Source organism: Leptonychotes weddellii, chromosome 11 (assembly GCF_054177405.1).
Source record: "Leptonychotes weddellii isolate Sample4059 chromosome 11, ASM5417740v2, whole genome shotgun sequence".
NCBI classification, from domain to species: domain Eukaryota; kingdom Metazoa; phylum Chordata; class Mammalia; order Carnivora; family Phocidae; genus Leptonychotes; species Leptonychotes weddellii.
In genome coordinates this window covers 90,303,524-90,322,548 of record NC_138379.1, presented here as the reverse complement: position 1 = coordinate 90,322,548, position 19,025 = coordinate 90,303,524, and the positions used below count along the sequence as shown (strand labels likewise).

The following is a 19,025-nucleotide window of genomic DNA, read 5'->3' as shown; positions in this document are numbered from 1 at the left end:
TTCTGTCTGTTGTTGCTGGGTAAATGTAGCAGACTGACCTATAAGAATCGTGTAGTACCTTTGATGGCTTGAAATTGCTTCCTTAGGAATGAGTCTGATGCTAGTTATAAAATACACTTTTTCTTTTAATGTACTGTGAAAAAATTTTAAGTGGATCCTGAAACATTAAGACTTGCATGGACTTTGGATAGATTTATTATCTTCAGGGATGATTATTATAAATTATTTTAAAGTAGGCTAAGAAACATCTCTGATGTGAAAATAATACATAACTTTGTAGTTAAACTCTGAATCTTGCCTTTACCTTAGTTTATTTGCTTTAAAGTTTTGTTTTTGCTTTAAGTATTTTGTTTCTTTCCAAGTTTTTTTAATTCCAGTTTGTTAATATACACTTTAAATATTTTTTGATATAATTTCAAAGTCACAGTAAAATTACAGTACTACAGGGATTCTCCTATTCCCTTCATACACTCGCACAGTTAACATTTCACCAAATTTGCCTTTCCATTTTCTCTTTCTGTGTGAACGCGCGCGCGCGTTCTCTCTCTCTCTCTCTCTCTCACACACACACACACACACACACACACGTCTTTTGTTCAAAACATTTTGAGATTAAGTTGCTGATGTGATGCCCCTTATACTTCAGGGTATGTGCCAGAAACAGTGATACTCTTCTATAGATACTCTGCTAATCGGGAAATTAACATTGTATCATTGCAATTAGTTGTCAAGTCTGTTCAGTTTCTTTGAACTTGGAGCAGTTCTTTAGTTTCTCCTTCTCTTTCCTGACCTTCATATTTTTAAATAATATAGCCACTTGTTCTCTAGGAGCCCTCACTTTAGGTTTGTCTGTTTCCTGTAATTAGATTTAGGTTTTGGTGAGAATGTTAGAAAAGGAATCCCTCTCCTGCCCTGTCCCCATCAGTCTGTCCATCTGCTGGTAGATGAAACCTTCAGTTCCAGTCCGACATCGTAGAATTTGTTTTTTTCTCTTTCCATATTTGTAGCTCCCTTTTCTAGCAGTAAGAAGCTGGCTTCCCACTTACCTTCAATATAGTTACTTGTTTACTCAGAATACTTATATGTAACATACCTCCTGACCATGTAGGCCATCACCCCCTTTGCCCCAGCATCGGTGAACATTGAGGGAGAGCCTCTGGCTCACAGTTATGGTGCGTGAGTCCATGGTCATGCCCCCATTCCCAGAAAATTGGCAAACATCCCTGTGTTTCCTCAGCCCTGGGAAACATGCCAGGGGATTCCATGAGTAGAACCTCTTGCAGTCATGTACCTTGTGTCCTTGGTAGAATCCCTTGTCATGTTCCAGCTGCAGTGAACAAGCTGGTTGATCCTTTGACCCCAGCAAATGTGCTTGGTTGAGCCCTGTTCGATTCCCTGATTTTGACCCCGGCAAACTAGTCAAGTCTCCAGCCCTGGCCAGTGAGGAGGGCTGGGTGCTTTTCTTGAGGCGTTGGTGCTTCAAATCAGTTCAAGACACTCAGTAGCATCACATATATCACTCTCAAGGCAAATATTTAAAATGGTCCAGTTTAGTTTTCTTTTATATCTGAGAAGTAAGAAACATTTTTCTACATGTAGATGGTAGGAAAAAATGTCTTCTGATTTCTTATTATAGCTAGAAAGGGATTTGGCAACTCTCCGAAACTGGCTGCCTGGTTGTAACTACCATGATCATTATAGCTGGTAGTTGCTGAGTGCTCTTTGGTATCCACAGTAGCATAGAGAACCCTACAAGGTTGCTCTATAGGAAGATAACTCAAGGTGTTTATGACTTTTTCCCTGCCCACAATTATCTCTGCTGTCCAAAATTCATTCCTAGGACAGTTTGTAACTATTGAAGTCTTATCCCCGGGCATTATTTTTGGAGGGTAGGGATGTAACAGTAGTTTCAGATTCTTGCTCAGGCTCTTAACCCCAGCAGTGATAACAACTACTTATTTATTGAATTCCAACAGTAAATTCTAGACATTTACATTCATTTCCTTTATTCCTCATAGTAATCTGGCCAGGTGTGTGCTATATCCCCGTTTTATAGGTGAGAGTACAAAGGCTCAGGTGACAAGGCAAGTTTTTTAACCACACAAGTAATAGGTTGTAGTGCTGGCATTTGAATCCAGCTCTCTTTAACCTCAGACTTTTTTTTTACTACACTGCCTCCTTTAAAAATTCACTGGTCTTTTTTGTGTGCGTGTGTGTACATGTGCATGCGTTCATGGATGAATTTATGGTTACATATGTATGTATTTAAGCAAATGATTTATGAAAAAAAATGATTTTTTTCTCTTCAATTATCTTAGTATCTAGTGCTTTTAAAGGAGCTTCCTGGAGAAGAATATCCTTTGCCAATGGAAGAGGTTTTTGAACTTCTAAAACCACTATCGTAAGAAATTCAAGCCATCTGTTATCCTCACTTTAAATTTATAAGCTAACTGGTATGTTCTGTTATACTTACAAAGTTAAACTTTTTCCACTGCAGCAATGTGTGTTCTTTGTATCGCCGTGACCAGGATGTTTGTAAAACAGTCTTAAACCACTTCGTTCCTGTTGTGAGGAACCTATGTCAAGGCGATACGGATGCTGAAAACACAAGGGATGCTCAAGGGCAGTTTCTGACAGTGATTGGAGCATTCTGGTAGGTGCAGAGTATTTTGCAGAGTTCTTAATTTTCTTTGCTACTCTAGATACAATTGCAGACTTTGCATTTCTACCTTAGTGACTTGGCTAATCCTTGAATGTAACTATGTACAACCTTTAACAATAGTAGAATGTAGCTCCTGTTTTCCTCAATTGTGTGAAGAACTACTGAACACACTGGCCTTGTCACCATGCGCAGACTGTGACGTAACTTTATGACACTGAGGAGCACATGTATGCGATTTAGAACCCACCAACCCACTTGACTGATAAGGACTTCTGAATTGGTATAGAACGTGGTTTTGAAATCTTTGATATAAGAACAAAACTTCACAAATGTTTTCCTTTTAAAGCAAGTTTATGGCCTGGTGAGCAGAAGTGTGATAGCCCCTGATGACGTATAATCATATAAAATGAATAAGATACATTAAAATGAACTCCCTTTTTTTTTTTTTTTTAAGATTTTATTTATTTGTCAGAGAGAGCAAGAGAGAGAGCGTGAGCAGGAAGGGAGAGGGAGAAGCAGATTCCCGGCTGAACAGGGAACACAATGCAGGGCTTGATCCCAGGACGACCTGAGCCGAAGGCACATGCTTAACCAACAGAGCCACCCAGGCACCCCTAAAATGAACTCTTTTTCAAACTAACTTCTTTTACGAAAGTTGCGAATATTGACTGGCATATGCCACATGATGAGAATTAAATTTAATATGGAAATTGGAAGGATAAGAATAATTAGAAATTGAATAAGTAATATCCAATGATTTTTTTTTTTTTTTTTGACTGTGCTTTTACTGGAATAATTTGGCTTTGAAACACTTACTGTATTTCAGGCACCTAGCAAAGGAGGGGAAATGCACATTCTCTGTAAGAATGGCACTAGTAAAGTGCCTTAAAACTTTGCTTGAGGTGAGTTATTCCACGTTAATTATTAGTAAGGTCTCCAGTGAAATTTCTAAAGTAGCCTTTGTTTGTTTTTGTCAACGGGTGATTTTTCTCTTAGTATTTCATATTTAACACCAGTTGTTCTTTTCCCATAGACCGATCCTTATTCAAAATGGGCTATTCTGAATGTAATGGGAAAAGACTTGCCTGTAAATGAAGCATTTCCACATTTTCTTGCCGATAATCATCATCAAGTGAGCATGTTGGCTGCAGAGTCAATCAACAGGTAAGGGGTCCTGCCTTCGCGAAGAGTCTGGGATGCCGCCGGTGGTGATGTCGTGGGACGCCGCCGTGGCTCCCCGGCTGTGGCACGAGAAAGAGCCAGCGTCGGCCCAGGATCCACTGTACACCTGGCATGGATGCTTTCTCTTAATTCTTTTTTTTTTTTAAAGATTTTATTTATTTATTTGACAGGGAGACACAGCGAGAGAGGGAACACAAGCAGGGGGAGTGGGGGAGGGAGAAGCAGGCTTCCCGCCGAGCAGGGAGCCCGATGTGGGACTCGATCCCAGGATCCTGGGATCATGACCGGAGCCAGAGGCAGACGCTTAACGGCTGAGCCACCCAGGTGCCCCCCCCCCTTTTTTTTAAAGATTTTATTCATTTATTTGACAGAGCGAGAGATAGCAAGAGCAGGAACACAAGCAGGGGGAGTGGGAGAGGGAGAGCAGGCTTCCCGCGGAGCAGGGAGCCTGATGTGGGACTCGATCCCAGGACCCTGGGATCATGACCTGAGCCGGAGGCAGACGCTTAACGGCTGAGCCACCCAGGCTTTCTCTTAATTCTGACAGTCCTATCACTTAGACACTGTTATTGCCTCCAGTTTGTAAATGAAAAGTGGCTTCAAGAGAGAAAGTAACTAGCTCAGTGCCCTGCAGCCAGTAAGTGGTGGAGTTGAATGAGGTGTGTCTGCTCCCGCTGACGGGACACCATGGAATGTTTGGCTATTACTTTGTATTTTATAGGAGTTTGTAAAATGAAAATGAGCACATTTCACAGTGTGCTCATTACAGTTACGTTCATGTGAGTGAACATACAATTAGGCATTGGAGTGATCCTGTCCTAGAGACCTGTTCTGTTTGAGTACTTGAAGAAGCAAGATTAATTCCTTAGGACTGTATGTTTCTCAGGTTGTCCATTTGATTTTTAAGATCTAAATTATAACCTATCTCCGCCTTTCCCACCTTCCACTCCCTACAAATAAAGTACCTCTCTCCTTTATTTTTCTCAGTAGCATGTATGACCACTTGAAATGTTATATTTTAAATGTAGCACATCTAGCTTAAATAGAAGCTGCTAGAAGGCATTGGTTTTTTTGTCTGTTTTGTTCATTGTTGTATACTCAGCACCAAAAACAATTATGGCATATGGTAGGTGTTCAGTAATTTATAAAATAAATGAATATTTGAAAAAGGAACTTACGTTATGCTTTTAAAATCACCAAAATTGAAAATCATTTGGTGGGTAACTTTACTATTCAGATATAAGTAATCAGTAATTAAAGATTGCTATAAAGAAATTGCCCCAGCAGTCACATAAATGTATGTGTTAGATAAACCTAACGTGTGTGCATAGTTTGAATATGCTGACAGTAGTGTTTTCACAAATCGGAATCGTGTCTAATCCCTCAGGTATAGGACGCTTTTCAGGACTTGCAGTGTAAGGGTTACTAATGAATGTGAGCTTTACTTCAAGTCCTTAAAAGATGGAAAATACACAGCAAAGCTAAAGATCTGGGGATATGGAGAACCACAAGTTAAATGTAATAAAACAGTGCAGTGGTGGCTTTGGAAAACCTCTTTAAGATTTAAAACATATATAAATTCAAGAATGACATGAACATAACATCTGTTGGGATTTTTTTGCTTTTTGGTTATTGTTGATATTTAATAGTGGGCTATTGTAAGAGATGTTAGAGAACCTGGAGAAATCAGAGAACACCAAAAAGTATAAAAGCTTTGGTTACTAAAAAAGCAGAAAGGACAAAATTGATCAGAGTTGTCCTTAAATATGATAGGGTATTATGCAGAGAACACTGGTCAGCTCTTTTCCATCACATAAAAAAATTAAATAGATCATCAAGGCATAAAGCTATCCACTTTGCAGGACAAGATCACTTTTTTTTTTTTTAAGTAGGCTCCCTGCCCAGCGTGGACCCCAGCACAGGGTTTGAACTCAAGATCTGAGATCAAGACCTGAGCTGAGATCAAGAGTTGGACGTTTAACCAACTGAGCCACCCAGGCGCCCCCGGGATATCACTTTTTAAAATTAGAGCAGGGGGACAGGAGTCTAAGGCTTGGTGTTTGATCACAGGATAATTTTTCTTTATGGACTAGTTGGAGTTCAGGACTTTTTAAGTTTGGGCTCTAAGCTAAAAGATTTTTTGAGACCCTTTCAGTTCTAGGAGAAAAGGGAGTATATTCTAAAGACCGGATACTAACCCATGCATCTGAACCTGTTTAAATGGGCTTAGATTTCACTGGGTTTTTTGAAAGAAGGCCCAGTATGCTAGTATATCTCACAGTGTGATTTATTTGTGTCCTATAATACGCTTTGGAAAATAACATTTAAGGTAAAAAATTATTTGACTTTTTTTTTTTTTTTTTAAAGGTTATTCCAGGATATGAAACACAGAGGTTCTTCCACATTATTGAAAGCACTTCCTTTGAAGCTTCAGCAAACAGCTTTTGAAAATGCATACTTGAAAGCTCAGGAAGGAATGAGAGAAGTGGTAATTTCAGCAATGCGTAATTGCTTTTATCACATACTTCTTACAAATATGCCATGTGTTACTTTACCAGTGTGGCCTAAGACAGCTTGCGTCCACCAGTTTACTAAAACAACTGTGTGAATTAATTGAAATTGGTTAGAATTAGTCCAATAATGGCAACTTCTTTTGATTCAACTTATATGTACTGTTTTTTGTGGGGGAAAAAACAAAATTTACTGAGTTTTTGTGGGAGTACAAATGGCTTTTTTTATTAAAATTTTTTTTAAATCGAAGTGGGGTTAACCTACAGTGTTGTTATATTAGTTTCGGGTGTATAACATAGTGATTCTGTACATTACTGGTGCCTGTCATGGTAAGTGCGGTCACCATACAGTATTATTACAGTGTTACTGAGTATATTCTCTATGCTGTGTTTTCCATCTCTGTAACTTACTTATTTTATAGATGAAGTTTGTACCTCTTAGTCTCCATTCTCTGTTTCACCCATTCCCCCACCCATCTCCCCTCTGACAACCACCAGTTCTCTGTATTTAAAGTCTGATTTTTTTGTTCATTTGTTTTGTTTCTTAGATTCCACATGTAAGTGAAATCATTTGGTGTCTGTCTTTTTTTGACTTATTTCACTTAACATAATACCCTCTAGGTCCATCCATGTTGTTGCAAATGTCAAGATCTCGTTTTTTTATGGCTGAGTAATATTCCATCGCTCACACACACACACACACACCTGCATACATACCCCCCCCCACCCACCACATCTTCTGTATCCATTCATTTATCACTGGACACTGGGTTACTTCCATCACTGGGATATTGTAAATATTGCATAGAAGTGCATATATCTTTCAAATTAGTGTTTTTGTTTGAGTAAGTACCCAGTAGTGAAATTATTAGATCATAAGGGATTCCCATTTTCAATTTTTGGAGGCACCTCTGTACTGTTTTCCACAGTGGCTGCCCCAGCTTGCATGCCCAGCAGCAGTATACGAGGCTTTCCTTCCTTCCACATCCTCCCAGCACTCTTTATTTCTTGTCTTCCTGGTACCAGCCATTCTGACAAGTGTAAGGTGATAGATATCTCACTCCGATTTTGATTTGCATTTCACTGATGATGCTGTGTCTGTTGTCCATCTGTATGTTTTTGGGAAAATGTCTATTTAGGTACTCTGCTCATTTTTTAATCAAATTGTTTTTTGGGTGTTGAGTTGTAGAAGTTCTTCCTAATAAATATTTTGGATGTTAACTCTTTATCAGATATATCATTTGCCAACATCTTCTTTCATTCAGTAGGCTGCCTTTTAGTTTTGTTGATGGTTTCCTTTGGTTTGCAAAAGCTTTTTATTTTGGTGGAGTCCTAATAGTTTATTTTTGCTTTAGTTTTCTTTGTCTGAAGAGACACATTCAGAAAATTGTTGCTAATTTCAGTGTCTAAGAGATTACTGCCCTTGTTTTCTTTTAGAAATTTTACGGTTTCAGGTCTCACGTTTAGATGTGTGGTTTTTTTTTTTAAGATTTTATTTATTAGAGAAAGAGAGAGAAAGCACAACTAGGGGGAGGGAGAGGGAGAAGCAGACTCACTGCTGAGCAGGGAGCCCGACCCGAGTCTCGATCCCAGGACCCTGGGATCATGACCTGAGCTGAAGGTAGATGCTCAACCAACTGAGCCACCCAGGCACTCCTCACATTTAGATCTTTAATCCATTTTGAGTTTATTTTTGTGTATGGTATAAGAAAGTGGTCCAGTTTTATTTTTTTGGCAGATTTCCCAGCACCATTTATTGAAGATACTATTTGTTTCCCATTGTATATTCTTGCTTTCTTTGTTGTAGGCTACTTGACCATATAAATGTGGTCTGGCCTCTTTTTTCTGTTCCATTGATCTATGTGTCTTACTTTTCTGCCAGTACCATACTGTTTTGATTGCTGTAGCTGTGTAGTATATCTTGAAATCTGGGATTGTGATACCTCTGGTTTTGTTCTTTTTCAAGACTGTTTTGGCTATTCAGGGTCTTTTCTGGTCCCATATAAATTTTATGAGATTATTCTAGTTTTGTGAAAAATGCTATTGTTATTTTGATAGGAATTGCATTAAATCTGTAGATTGCTTTGAACAGTATGGCCATTTTAACAATATTCTTCCGATCTGAGAGCATGATACATATTTCCATTTTTTTGTGCCATCTTCAGTTTCTTTCATCAATATCTTACATTTTCAGAGTATAGGTCTTTCACCTCTTTGGTTAAACTTACTCCTAGGTATTTCGTTCTTTTTGGTATAATAGTAAATGGCATTGTTTTCTTAATTTCTCTTGCTGCTACTTCATTATTAGTGTATAAAAGTGCAACAGAGGGGTGTGCCTGGGTGGCTCAGTCGGTTAAGTGTCTGCCTTTGACTCCGGTCATGATCTTGGGGTCTTGGAATCGAGCTCTGCATCAGGCTCCTTGCTCAGTGGGGAGACTGCTCCTTCTCCCACTCCCCCTGCTTGTGTTCCCTCTCTCGTTGTCTCTCTCTCTGTCTCTGTGTCAAATAAATAAATAGAATCTTAAAAAAAAAGTACATCAGATTTCTGTGTATAAATTTTGTATCCTGCAACAGTATGCTGAATGCATTTATGAGTTCTGATAGTTTTTAGATAGAGTCTTCAAGATTTTCTATGTGTAGTATCATGTCATCTGTAAATAGAGACAGTTTTACTTCTTCCTCACCAATTTGGATGACTTTTACTTCTTGTCTTATGGCTGCAGCTAGGACTTCCAGTACTGTGTTGAATAAAAATGGCAAGAGTGGACATCCTTTATTTGTTCTTGTTCTTAGAGGAAATGTTTTCAGTTTTTCAGCATTGAGTATAATCTTAGCTGTGGGTTTTTCATAGATGGCTTTATAATGTGGAGGTTTGTTCCTTCTAAGCCCTCTTTTTTTAGAGTGTTTATCATGAAGGATGTTGTATTTTGTCAAATGTTTTTTTGCATGTCTTGAGGGGATCATATGGTTCTTATTCTTCCTCTTGTTAATATGATGTATCACATTGATTGTGAATATTGAATCATCTTTGCATCCCTGGAATAAATCCCCTTGATTGCAGTGAATGATCTTTTTTGATGTCTTGTTGAATTCAGTTTGGTATTACTTTGTTGAGGATTTTTGCATCTGTGTTCATCAGGGATATTGGCCTGTAGTTCTTTTTTTTCTTTCTTTCTTTTTTTTGGCATCTGTCTGGTATTGGTATCAGGGTAATGCTGGCCTCAGAATAAATTTGGAAGTTTTCCTTTCTCTTCTATTTTTTGCAGTAGTTTGAGAAAAGTAGGTATTATCTCTTTAAATGTTTGGTAGAATTCACATGTGAAGCCATCTGGCCCTGGACTTCTGTTTGTTGGGAGTCTTTTGATAACTGTCTCAATTTCTTTACTAGTAACCTGTTCACATTTTCTGTATCTTCCTGATTCAGTTTTGGGACTGTATGTTTCTAGAAATTTCTCCATTTGTTCTAGGTTGTCCAGTTTGTTGGCATATAGTTTTTCATACTATTCTCCTATAATCCTTTGTCTTTCTGTGCTGCCGGTTGTTATTTCTGCTCTTTCGTTTCTGACTTATTTATTTGAGTCTTCTTTTTTTTCCCTTGATGAGTCTGGCTAAATAAAGGTTTATCAATTTTGTCGATCTTTTCAAAGAACCAGCCCTTGGTTTCATTGGTCTTTTCTATTTTTTTTTTTTTTTTAGTCTCTTTTATTTATTTCCTCTCTAGTCTTTCTTATTTCCTTCCTTCTACCAGTTTTGGCCTTTGTTTGTTCTTTTTCTAGTTCCATTTGGTGTAAAGTTAGGTTGCTTATTTGAGATTTTTGTTGTTTTCTTGAGGTATTGCTATAAACTTCCCTCTTAGAACTGCTTTTGCTATGTCCCAAAGATTTTGGATTATTGTGTTTCCATTTTTATTTGTTTCCATATATTTTTTGATTTCCTCTGATTTCTTCACTTACCCGTTGGTTGTTCAGTGGCATGTTCTTTAGCCTCTGTGTGTTTGCTCAGCAGGGAGCCTGTCTGTCCTAGACATCATTAATAGAAGCATACTGTTCTGGATCTGGGATCCTCTGTACGTTATAGAGGGCAGCCAGCTTGTTTGGTTCTGAGTAAAAGCAGATTTTTAACTAGGATGTTAAGGAGTCTGTAGATGTGTTTCTCTTGAGGAGCCCATGGAGGAGCTGACGTAGTGGAGGCCTCATAGCAATTTCCAAACGTGCCAGCGATGGCCATTTAGTAAAGGAATTTAGCTCTTTTCCTTGTTCCAGAAAAACAGAAGTAGGGTCAGTGAGTAGCAGAGTTTTCAAAATGTGAAGAGAAACTTTATTTTGTTTTAAAGATTTTATTTTTAAGTCATCTCTACACCCGATGTAGGGCTTGATCCCACAACCCTGAGATCAAGAGTCCCATGCTCCACCGACTGAGCCACCCAGGCCCCCCGAGGAACTTTTATCAATTATGGCCAGTTAAAAAATGTTTACGTCTGTTGGGATATTATAATGATTGGTCATTAAATTAGAAGCATGTATTATTCTGTCTAGTTGCCTAGTTGTCTAGGATTTTATTTTTACTTTTGACAATACATGTGACTATTTTTTAAAGTATAAAGAGCTATCAATAAAGATAATAAAAGCATCTTAGGATACATACTTGGTCATGGAAAAGGAGCTTATAATCATTCTCACCTTCTTGTAGTTTTTTTTTTATTTAAGTTGTTTTAATTCCAGTTAGTTAACCTACAGTGTTACATTAGTTTCAGGTGTTCAATACAGTGATTCAACACTTCCATACATCCCCCTGTGCTCATCATAACAAGTGCCCTCCTTAATACCTGTCACCTGTTAACCCATCTTCACACCTCCCCTCTGATAACCATCAGATTGTCCTTCTTGAAAGTTCTTTTTTGTTTTTCTTTAGTGCTTTATACTTCACTGAAAGGCTTGTGAATTCTTTCCGTAAGATCTTATCAAAACCAGTTGTCCCTCTACAGAAACTTTGATATTTTCTCAGATCTCTGCCCTTGACTCCATCACTGTGGGATTTAACACTGCTTAATGGCTGCTCATTAAATGTTATAATGGGTAAATATTTTAGACTGATAGTTTTTTTTTTTTTAAGATTTAATTATTTGACAGACAGCGAGAGAGGAAACACAAGCAGGGGGAGGGGCAGAAAGAGAAGCAGACTCCCCGCTGAGCAGGGAGCCCAGTGCGGGGTGGACCCCAGGACCCTGGGATCATGACCTGAGCTGAGGGCAGATGCTTAACGACTGAGCCACCCAGACGCCCCTAGACTGATAGGTTTATTTGTAATGTTTATATATTTACATTATATTATTATTTTTAAAATTCTTTTCAAGTCCCACAGAGCTGAGAACCCTGAACTTTTGGATGAGATTTATAATAGAAAATCTGTTTTACTGATGACGATAGCTGTGATTTTATGCTGTAGCCCAGTCTGTGAAAAACAGGCTTTGTTTGCGTTGTGCAAGTCTGTGAAAGAGAATGGATTAGAACCTCACCTCGTTAAAAAGGTACATGTAGATGAATATTTTTTATTATCCTCCTCGGGTAACTTTTAAATAATTTAAAAAGTTAAAGCTTATTTTATTTTTATTTTTATTTTATTATGTTATGTTAATCACCATACATTACATCATTAGTTTTTGATGTAGTGTTCCATGATTCATTGTTTGCGTATAACACCCAGTGCTCCATTCAATATGTGCCCTCTTTAATACCCGTCACCGGGCTAACCCATCCCCCCACCCTAAAACTTATTTTAAAGTGGCACTTGTTAAAGACTTGGAGACAGTCTTATTTTTAATTTTTTGGTTTTTTTTATTTTTTAAAGATTTTATTTATTTATTTGAGAGAGAGAGAATGAGAGAGAGCACATGAGAGTGGGGAGGGTCAGAGGGAGAAGCAGACTCCCCGCCGAGCAGGGAGCCCGATGCGGGACTCGATCCAGGGACTCCAGGATCATGACCTGAGCAGACGGCAGTCGCTTAACCAACTGAGCCACCCAGGCACCCCCAGTCTTATTTTTTAGATTGGGAATATTGGGAAGTAGTAACTCTTTAAATAGTATATGTTTATTTGGATGCAGTATCATTTTTTATATTAAGTATTTCACAAAGTATTCTGGAACTAAGTAGGGATGAATGACGTCTCATCCAGACCATGCCCTCTGGAATTGCTTTTATTGAGGAAAACACATGGAACAAAGAGCAGTAGCAAGTGTTTTGCCTGATAGATTCTGGGTTACAACCTTGGGGATCTAGCAGGGCCAGAAGTCAGATCATAGAGCTGTGAAACTTTTAAGTCGCACGACTAGGGAAGGAACACTTGGGTCCAGTCGTGCAGTTGCATCAGCACGGTGTTGTAGAGTGTTCGCCTCTGCCCTGTTCCACCACCTAGCGTTCATGGTTTGGAAAGGTCCAGACCTTTCCATTGTAGATGTTCATGTGATGAACCAGTGATAGATCAGTGGCCTGATAGACCATTCAGCATTCTACCAGCATGGTTTCCATGGAACTGGATAATAGGCCGACCTGTAGGTAATCAGCCTTACACGAGCTAATCTTTCACCTCTCAGTATTAAAATAAGTTTTTTAAGTATACTGCTACACTACCTAATTATTATTTTTTAAAGATTTATTTATCTTAGGGAGGGAGCAGGGGAGGAGTAGAGGGAGAGGGAGAAGAAGAGAATGCCAAGCGGATACCGCCTCCCCCACCCCCACACCCCAACCCCCACCCCACCCCACCCCCCCGCCCTGAATGCAGAGCCTGACTCGGGGCTCCATCTCATAGCCCTGAGATCATGACCTGAGCCAAATTCAAGAGTCGGACACTTAACAGACTGAGCCACCCAGGCGCCCCTACACTACCTAATATTATAAGTGGATTATAGTGGTTGGATTTTTCTCATTTAGATTTAGGACTGAGAAGAATTATTATTTTACTTTAGACCTTCCTTTGAAATATAATCAAAGGTTGAACATTACACTATATTTTTCCATTTTTATTCATTTAACATTTATTAAGTGTTTTCTGTGTGCCATGCTCAGGGCTTATTATATTAAATATGTGTTTCTCATTTAGTCTCTCTGAAGTCTAGGTACTTTTATTATCCTCTTCTAGATGAGGAAATCAAGCTATAGAATGGTTGAATGATTGCTTCAAAGTTATACTGTAAATAAAAGAATTTAAGGGATTTATTTTTTTCATTGCTTTCTTAAAGCATTGATTTCTTTCTGATTTGTGCAGGTTTTAGAGAAAGTTTCTGAAACTTTTGGATACAGGCGTTTAGAAGACTTCATGGCTTCTCATTTGGATTATCTGGTTTTGGAATGGCTTAATCTTCAAGATACTGAACATAGCTTATATTCTTTTCCTTTTATTTTACTAAACTACACAAATGTTGAGGATTTCTATAGGTAGGTCTACATATGGCACATATGAAATATGTTCATTTTAAATTAGATGGAAATGTTTGGCAGTCCCCCTCCCCCCACCTTACACGCACGTTCATGCGCGCACGCACACACACACGCACGCGGGCACGGAGCTGGGAGGCTGTGTGGTAGGAGAGGCAGGACTGCTTGTTTGAACTGAAGTGTACTGAAGGGAATCACTAGGCTTAGGATCTGGCCCTGGCTGTGCCGGTGATGAGCTGTGTGAGTTTGGGCAAAAGCCATGGAAACACCCCCTGGGCCTTGGTTTTTTAGTCTGTACAGTAAGGGAATCACATGGCTCTTTAAGGGCTCTTTCAGCTTTAATGTTTGATAATCTTCCCTATGACAAATCAAAGATAAATTGTTCGTCGTTGCTGTTGCTTGGCTATGGACCATTTTGTCATTATTTTTATTAGATTTAAAGTTTAATGTAAAAATATTTATTTTGCTAACTCCTAACTCTTGAGAAGAAAATTTTGAAAATGGGGAGGTTTGGAACAACTAAATAATGTTTAGATATCAGGATGATGGGAAAACAGTTCATAATTATTCAGTGGCCCTTGTTCTTTCATTTTGGCAATAACAGTATTTACATTAATGGCTTGAATTCGTAAATTTCTTTTACGTTTCATTTTACATAAATGAAATAATTTTGCATCAGTCGGTTATACAGAAGAAATAAATTCAGTTCATACTTTTTGATCATAGAATCAGGGTGGTTATTATATTCTCAGATCTGTTTCCTCCTGTATTTGATTATTTAGAATTTGTTTAACTTCATTTCTCCATTTATAGAATTAGAATAAGAATGTTTAATGATCTAGATAAAGTGATGCTCTCATGCTTACTAAATAAAGCATTTCATTATTTTAAGAGCTATATTATAAAATTTGACTATGAGAAGTTATATATAACATATATTGCAAAATTTTATATTTTCAGATCATGTTACAAGGTTTTGATCCCACATCTGGTGATTAGAAGTCGTTTCGATGAGGTGAAGTCCATTGCTAATCAGCTTGATGAGGATTGGAAAAGTCTTCTAACACACTGCTTTCCAAAGATTCTTGTAAATATTCTTCCTTACTTTGCCTACGAGGGTACAGGAGACAGTGGGATGGCACAGCAGAGAGAGACTGCTACCAAAGTCTATGATATGCTGAAAGATGAAAATTTACTAGGAAAACAGGTATGGCTTCCCTTGTACCTACTTATCCTCTACTTCTTTCTTTCCTTCTTTTTTTTTTTTTTTTTTAAGTAGGCTCCAGGCCCAGCGTAGCGCTGGGTAGGTCATGAACTCATGACCCCTAGACTAAGGCTCCCCGTCCTTATCATCCCCAATTCAGTGGACATATAACTTTGTAGTTTTAAGACTATTCATCATTTATGCAGTAAAATTTAATATGTAGTAATCCCTGTCTAGCATAGGCAATCCGTGAATTTTTTTATTGCTGTTGTTATTACAGTGTTCTCTTCTTTTGATTGGCTTTTAAATGAAATGTTTTTTATCAGAAATTAAAAAAAAACTTTGGAATAATTTTATTGATTTTTTTTCCTTTAAAAAATTTTTTTTATTATTTCATTTTTTGGGGGGGTTTGCAAAAAGGTGGTTTTATTAAAGCATGGAGACAGGCCCTGTGGGCCTAAAGAGCTGCGGCCCCGGGATTGTGAGGAGCAACATGATAGACTTTGGGGCTGGGGGAAGTAAAGACAAAGTGAAGTTCCAAAAGGATTTTCATACACTAAAGAAGACTCACAGGATAGGGGAGGCCTGGCTGTTGTCAAGCTAAGGTTTTTCCCTTAGCAGGGCATTAACATTAAGACAGTTGGGAGTTTCCTGGAGGAATGTTATACTCTGCCTATTTCAAGTATTTGTTATTGGGTGCAGGTTATAAGGAAATTTAGTTTTATCTACATTTCCTTCTGCCTTTGTTTCCCACATCATTCCCCCTGAACAGTTTTGACCCTTAAATCTTCAAGGTTGCTGAGGGTGGAAGGTCTTATCTTTTATAACTTCTTCCTGCTGAATAGGGGTGTAGAGATGTCCCTACCTATGGGTCAACATTGGTCAGGTGGGGAATATTTTCTTTAAGATTTTATTTATTTGAGAGAGAGAGAGAGCATGAGCAGGGGGAGAGACAGAGGGAGAGAGAGAATCTCAAGTAGACTCCCTGCTGAGCAGAGTCCTCTGTGGGGCTCCATCTCACAACCCTGAGATCATGACCTAAGCTGAAATGAAGAGTCTGACGCTTCACTTACTGAGCCACCCAGGCGCCCCAGGAACCAGCAATGTTTCAAACAAGAGTTACGAAAACCATCCATGTTACTAACTCTTGTTCAGTTTGAATGCAGCTTTTTAGTTAATTCTGGAAATTCTACCAGTTTTAGTTTTAGGATCTTAAAGATACCAAAACCTGTATTTGTCAAAAGCCCTTTTTATGAATCTCCTTGAAGATGAGACGTGTCGCAAGAGAGTGAGAATTGACTGTAAATGAGAAAAGACTCCAAAATGGACATGGTTAAAGATCTGATGATAGGTTACAATATAGCTGCAAGGACATCCGGTTATTTCTGTGAAACATAACACTTTAATAATTAGAGCATGAAGTGATGACCTTATTATCAAAACTTAAGGAATTACATATATTCTCTAGAATAGTTACAGCATTTACCCAAATATAATCTAAGGCTTATCAGTATTTGACAGTGCTTCCAGAGTAATTTAACATACCAAATAAAAAGGCCTAATGAGTCAGAGACTCCATTTACAATTTAAATCCGGAGAAGTTTGTTTAAAAAACCTTAGAAAATTCTAAAACACGAGCCTGAATAGTGGATTACAGATCATTACAAAGCTCAAAATGTAATTATTTATTTAACCAAAGTGGCAGAAAGAGATTCCAAAGGCAAATATGTAGGGTTATGTAGTTGTTAGCAAAACTTGGCTCCTTTAATATTTAAAGTTTTAACGGTGTGATGAAAGACTTGATAAAGACAAAACGTAGAAACCGGTTCTCAGGGCAGACAAAAGAAAAAAACCTTTGTTTACATTTTCTTATCAAGTGCAAACCAGCAATTCAAGAAAACTATCTTTGAACAGAGAAAAAAGCAAAACTTCAGTCTTACACCAGTGTACTTTTAATATCCATTCGTTTCAACTTTAGTCCTGACAGCATATAAAATTCTTTTCCAAAAATTTCCCCTCATAAACCTTTTACAAAGCTTTTTCATTCAAAGTTGTTTCCCTTATTTCTATCAGTTTTAATTACATTTAGCAGAAATATTTTAACTCTTAGAAACCTTGGTCTCCAGTGAAAACTACATTAGAAACCAATTGTGAATGTCACACCAGATACCTTTAGATGGCAAATTTATGAATCTATTAAACACAAAGCGTGTTTTCAAACACTCAAATATTCTTCGTTTCTCTGCAATAAGAAGCCAAAAACACAAACCTGCCTTCAGTGATCAATGCTTTAGTATCTTATTTCATTTGAAAAAGACCTAGATGTCCAATGAATTCAGTGCCATTTATTATCCAAGCAAAACTTTAAAGTCGTAGGTTACCAAAGAGTGTCTTAACAATCACCCATGAAAACTTTGAGACAGAAAATTAATCATCATTTTAAGTCATCCTTTTGCTAAAAAATTGCAACAGAGATAATAATGAACTTATTTGACCTTTAGCAAACCTAGATAAAAGTTTCATATTTAATGCTGATAACTCTAAAGACATGTCTATCTTAATTAAACCAACAAACTTAAATTAGTTTAAATACTGAATATATTCCACCTGCGTCGACTTGAAAGTCGATCAGTTTGTTCCCCCTTAAAATTTATTTTAATTGGCAGTAATAAATGAATGCAAACCGGATGTTAAATTCAAGCAGTACTGAACAGTGTATAGAAAGTGTTCCTCTTTACTTTTCAAGAAGTATGATCTCAAGTTCCGATGCCCCGCTCTTTCTTTTTTCTATGAGACTGACTACATGTAATATAATTTACTTATGAATCATGTTCATTGTTTATCAGTCTTCTCTGCTAAAGTACTCTGAAGGTAGGATTTTTTTTTTCCTTTTTGCCGGTGTATCCTGGCTTCCTAGTATGTAGTGAATACTCATTATTTGATAAAAGGTGGAGTCAAGTAAAAAAGAATCTAACAACTTCTGTTTGTTTTATAGTAATTTATATACATCCAAAATTATTTGAGGGAACTTAAAACACATAGATAAACTTTTTTTTAAGGTAAAAGAAATTAGTTACTCTCAAGTTTTGTTTTGTTTTGTTTTTTTAAATTTAAGTAAGGGATGACTAACCAAGTAGGCTAATATTAAAATTACGATTGGATGAACTTGAAAGAGACTTTTTTTGTTTGCCCGGTTACTGTATTGAACCAAGAAATGGAACATGGAGTTTCTTACTTGCCTCGGTGGATGGCCAGTTGGAGCTAGTTCTAAGTCACTGTGGAGGCAAATGAGGAGCTCCTTTCTCAAAACACAGTTGAAACAGAATGTTGGTGCTCCAAAGGTTATAGAATCTATGAAAGACCCTGCTTTTATCCTCTCCCAGCCATCTCCCTGCTTCTAAGCAGGCCTAATCTTACTACTTTTTAAAATGTATTCAAACTAGGGACCCCTGGGTGGCTCATCGGTTAAATGTCTGCCTTAGGCTCAGGTTGTGATCTTGGGGTCCTAGAATCGAGTCCTACATCGGGCTCCCTGCTCAATGGGGAGTATGCTTCTCCCTCTCCCTCTGCCTGCCACTCTGCTTGCTTATGCTTTCTCTGACAAATAAATAAAATCTTTAAAAATAAAATGTTAAAAAAACCCAAATGTATTCAAACTAAAAGAGAGCAGTTTGCAGAGTCAGAGTAAGTCTAGGAGGGGAAAAATAATTACATTGAGACCTGACTGAAACATCAGTGTCGAGAATGGAGAGAGGCAAACTTGAATAATAATTTCTTAGCTTCTTGGTTAAAGACCTAAATTCTTGTTAGTCTCAATTCCATTTGGCATTAAGTTGTTATAAGTTTGTTTTTTCTTTGGTTCTCTAGTATACACTTTCTCTGAATCAGTCTTCTAAGATTCTTTCCTCTGTGCATAAGGGTTGGTACAATTATTATTAGTCTCTGAGCCTCTAAAATCTGTCATTTGTCTGTCAAAAGCCTGAAATATTAACAGTTACAACATTGGTTAGCTGTACCTAGACATCTGCATAA

General features: G+C 37.7%; 1 protein-coding gene across 1 annotated transcript in view; it reads left to right on the top strand.

Annotated features, from left to right (window-relative positions):
* ATM (ATM serine/threonine kinase) overlaps positions 1 to 19,025 on the top strand; it is a 122,303-nt gene that overhangs the window by 38,632 nt on the left and 64,646 nt on the right. The window contains exons 19-26 of the mRNA XM_081797369.1: positions 2,319 to 2,401; positions 2,498 to 2,653; positions 3,489 to 3,564; positions 3,696 to 3,826; positions 6,212 to 6,332; positions 11,708 to 11,881; positions 13,620 to 13,789; positions 14,750 to 14,996. Of these exons, the coding sequence (XP_081653495.1) occupies positions 2,319 to 2,401; positions 2,498 to 2,653; positions 3,489 to 3,564; positions 3,696 to 3,826; positions 6,212 to 6,332; positions 11,708 to 11,881; positions 13,620 to 13,789; positions 14,750 to 14,996 (1,158 nt within the window). The remainder of the gene's footprint in view (positions 1 to 2,318; positions 2,402 to 2,497; positions 2,654 to 3,488; positions 3,565 to 3,695; positions 3,827 to 6,211; positions 6,333 to 11,707; positions 11,882 to 13,619; positions 13,790 to 14,749; positions 14,997 to 19,025) is intronic.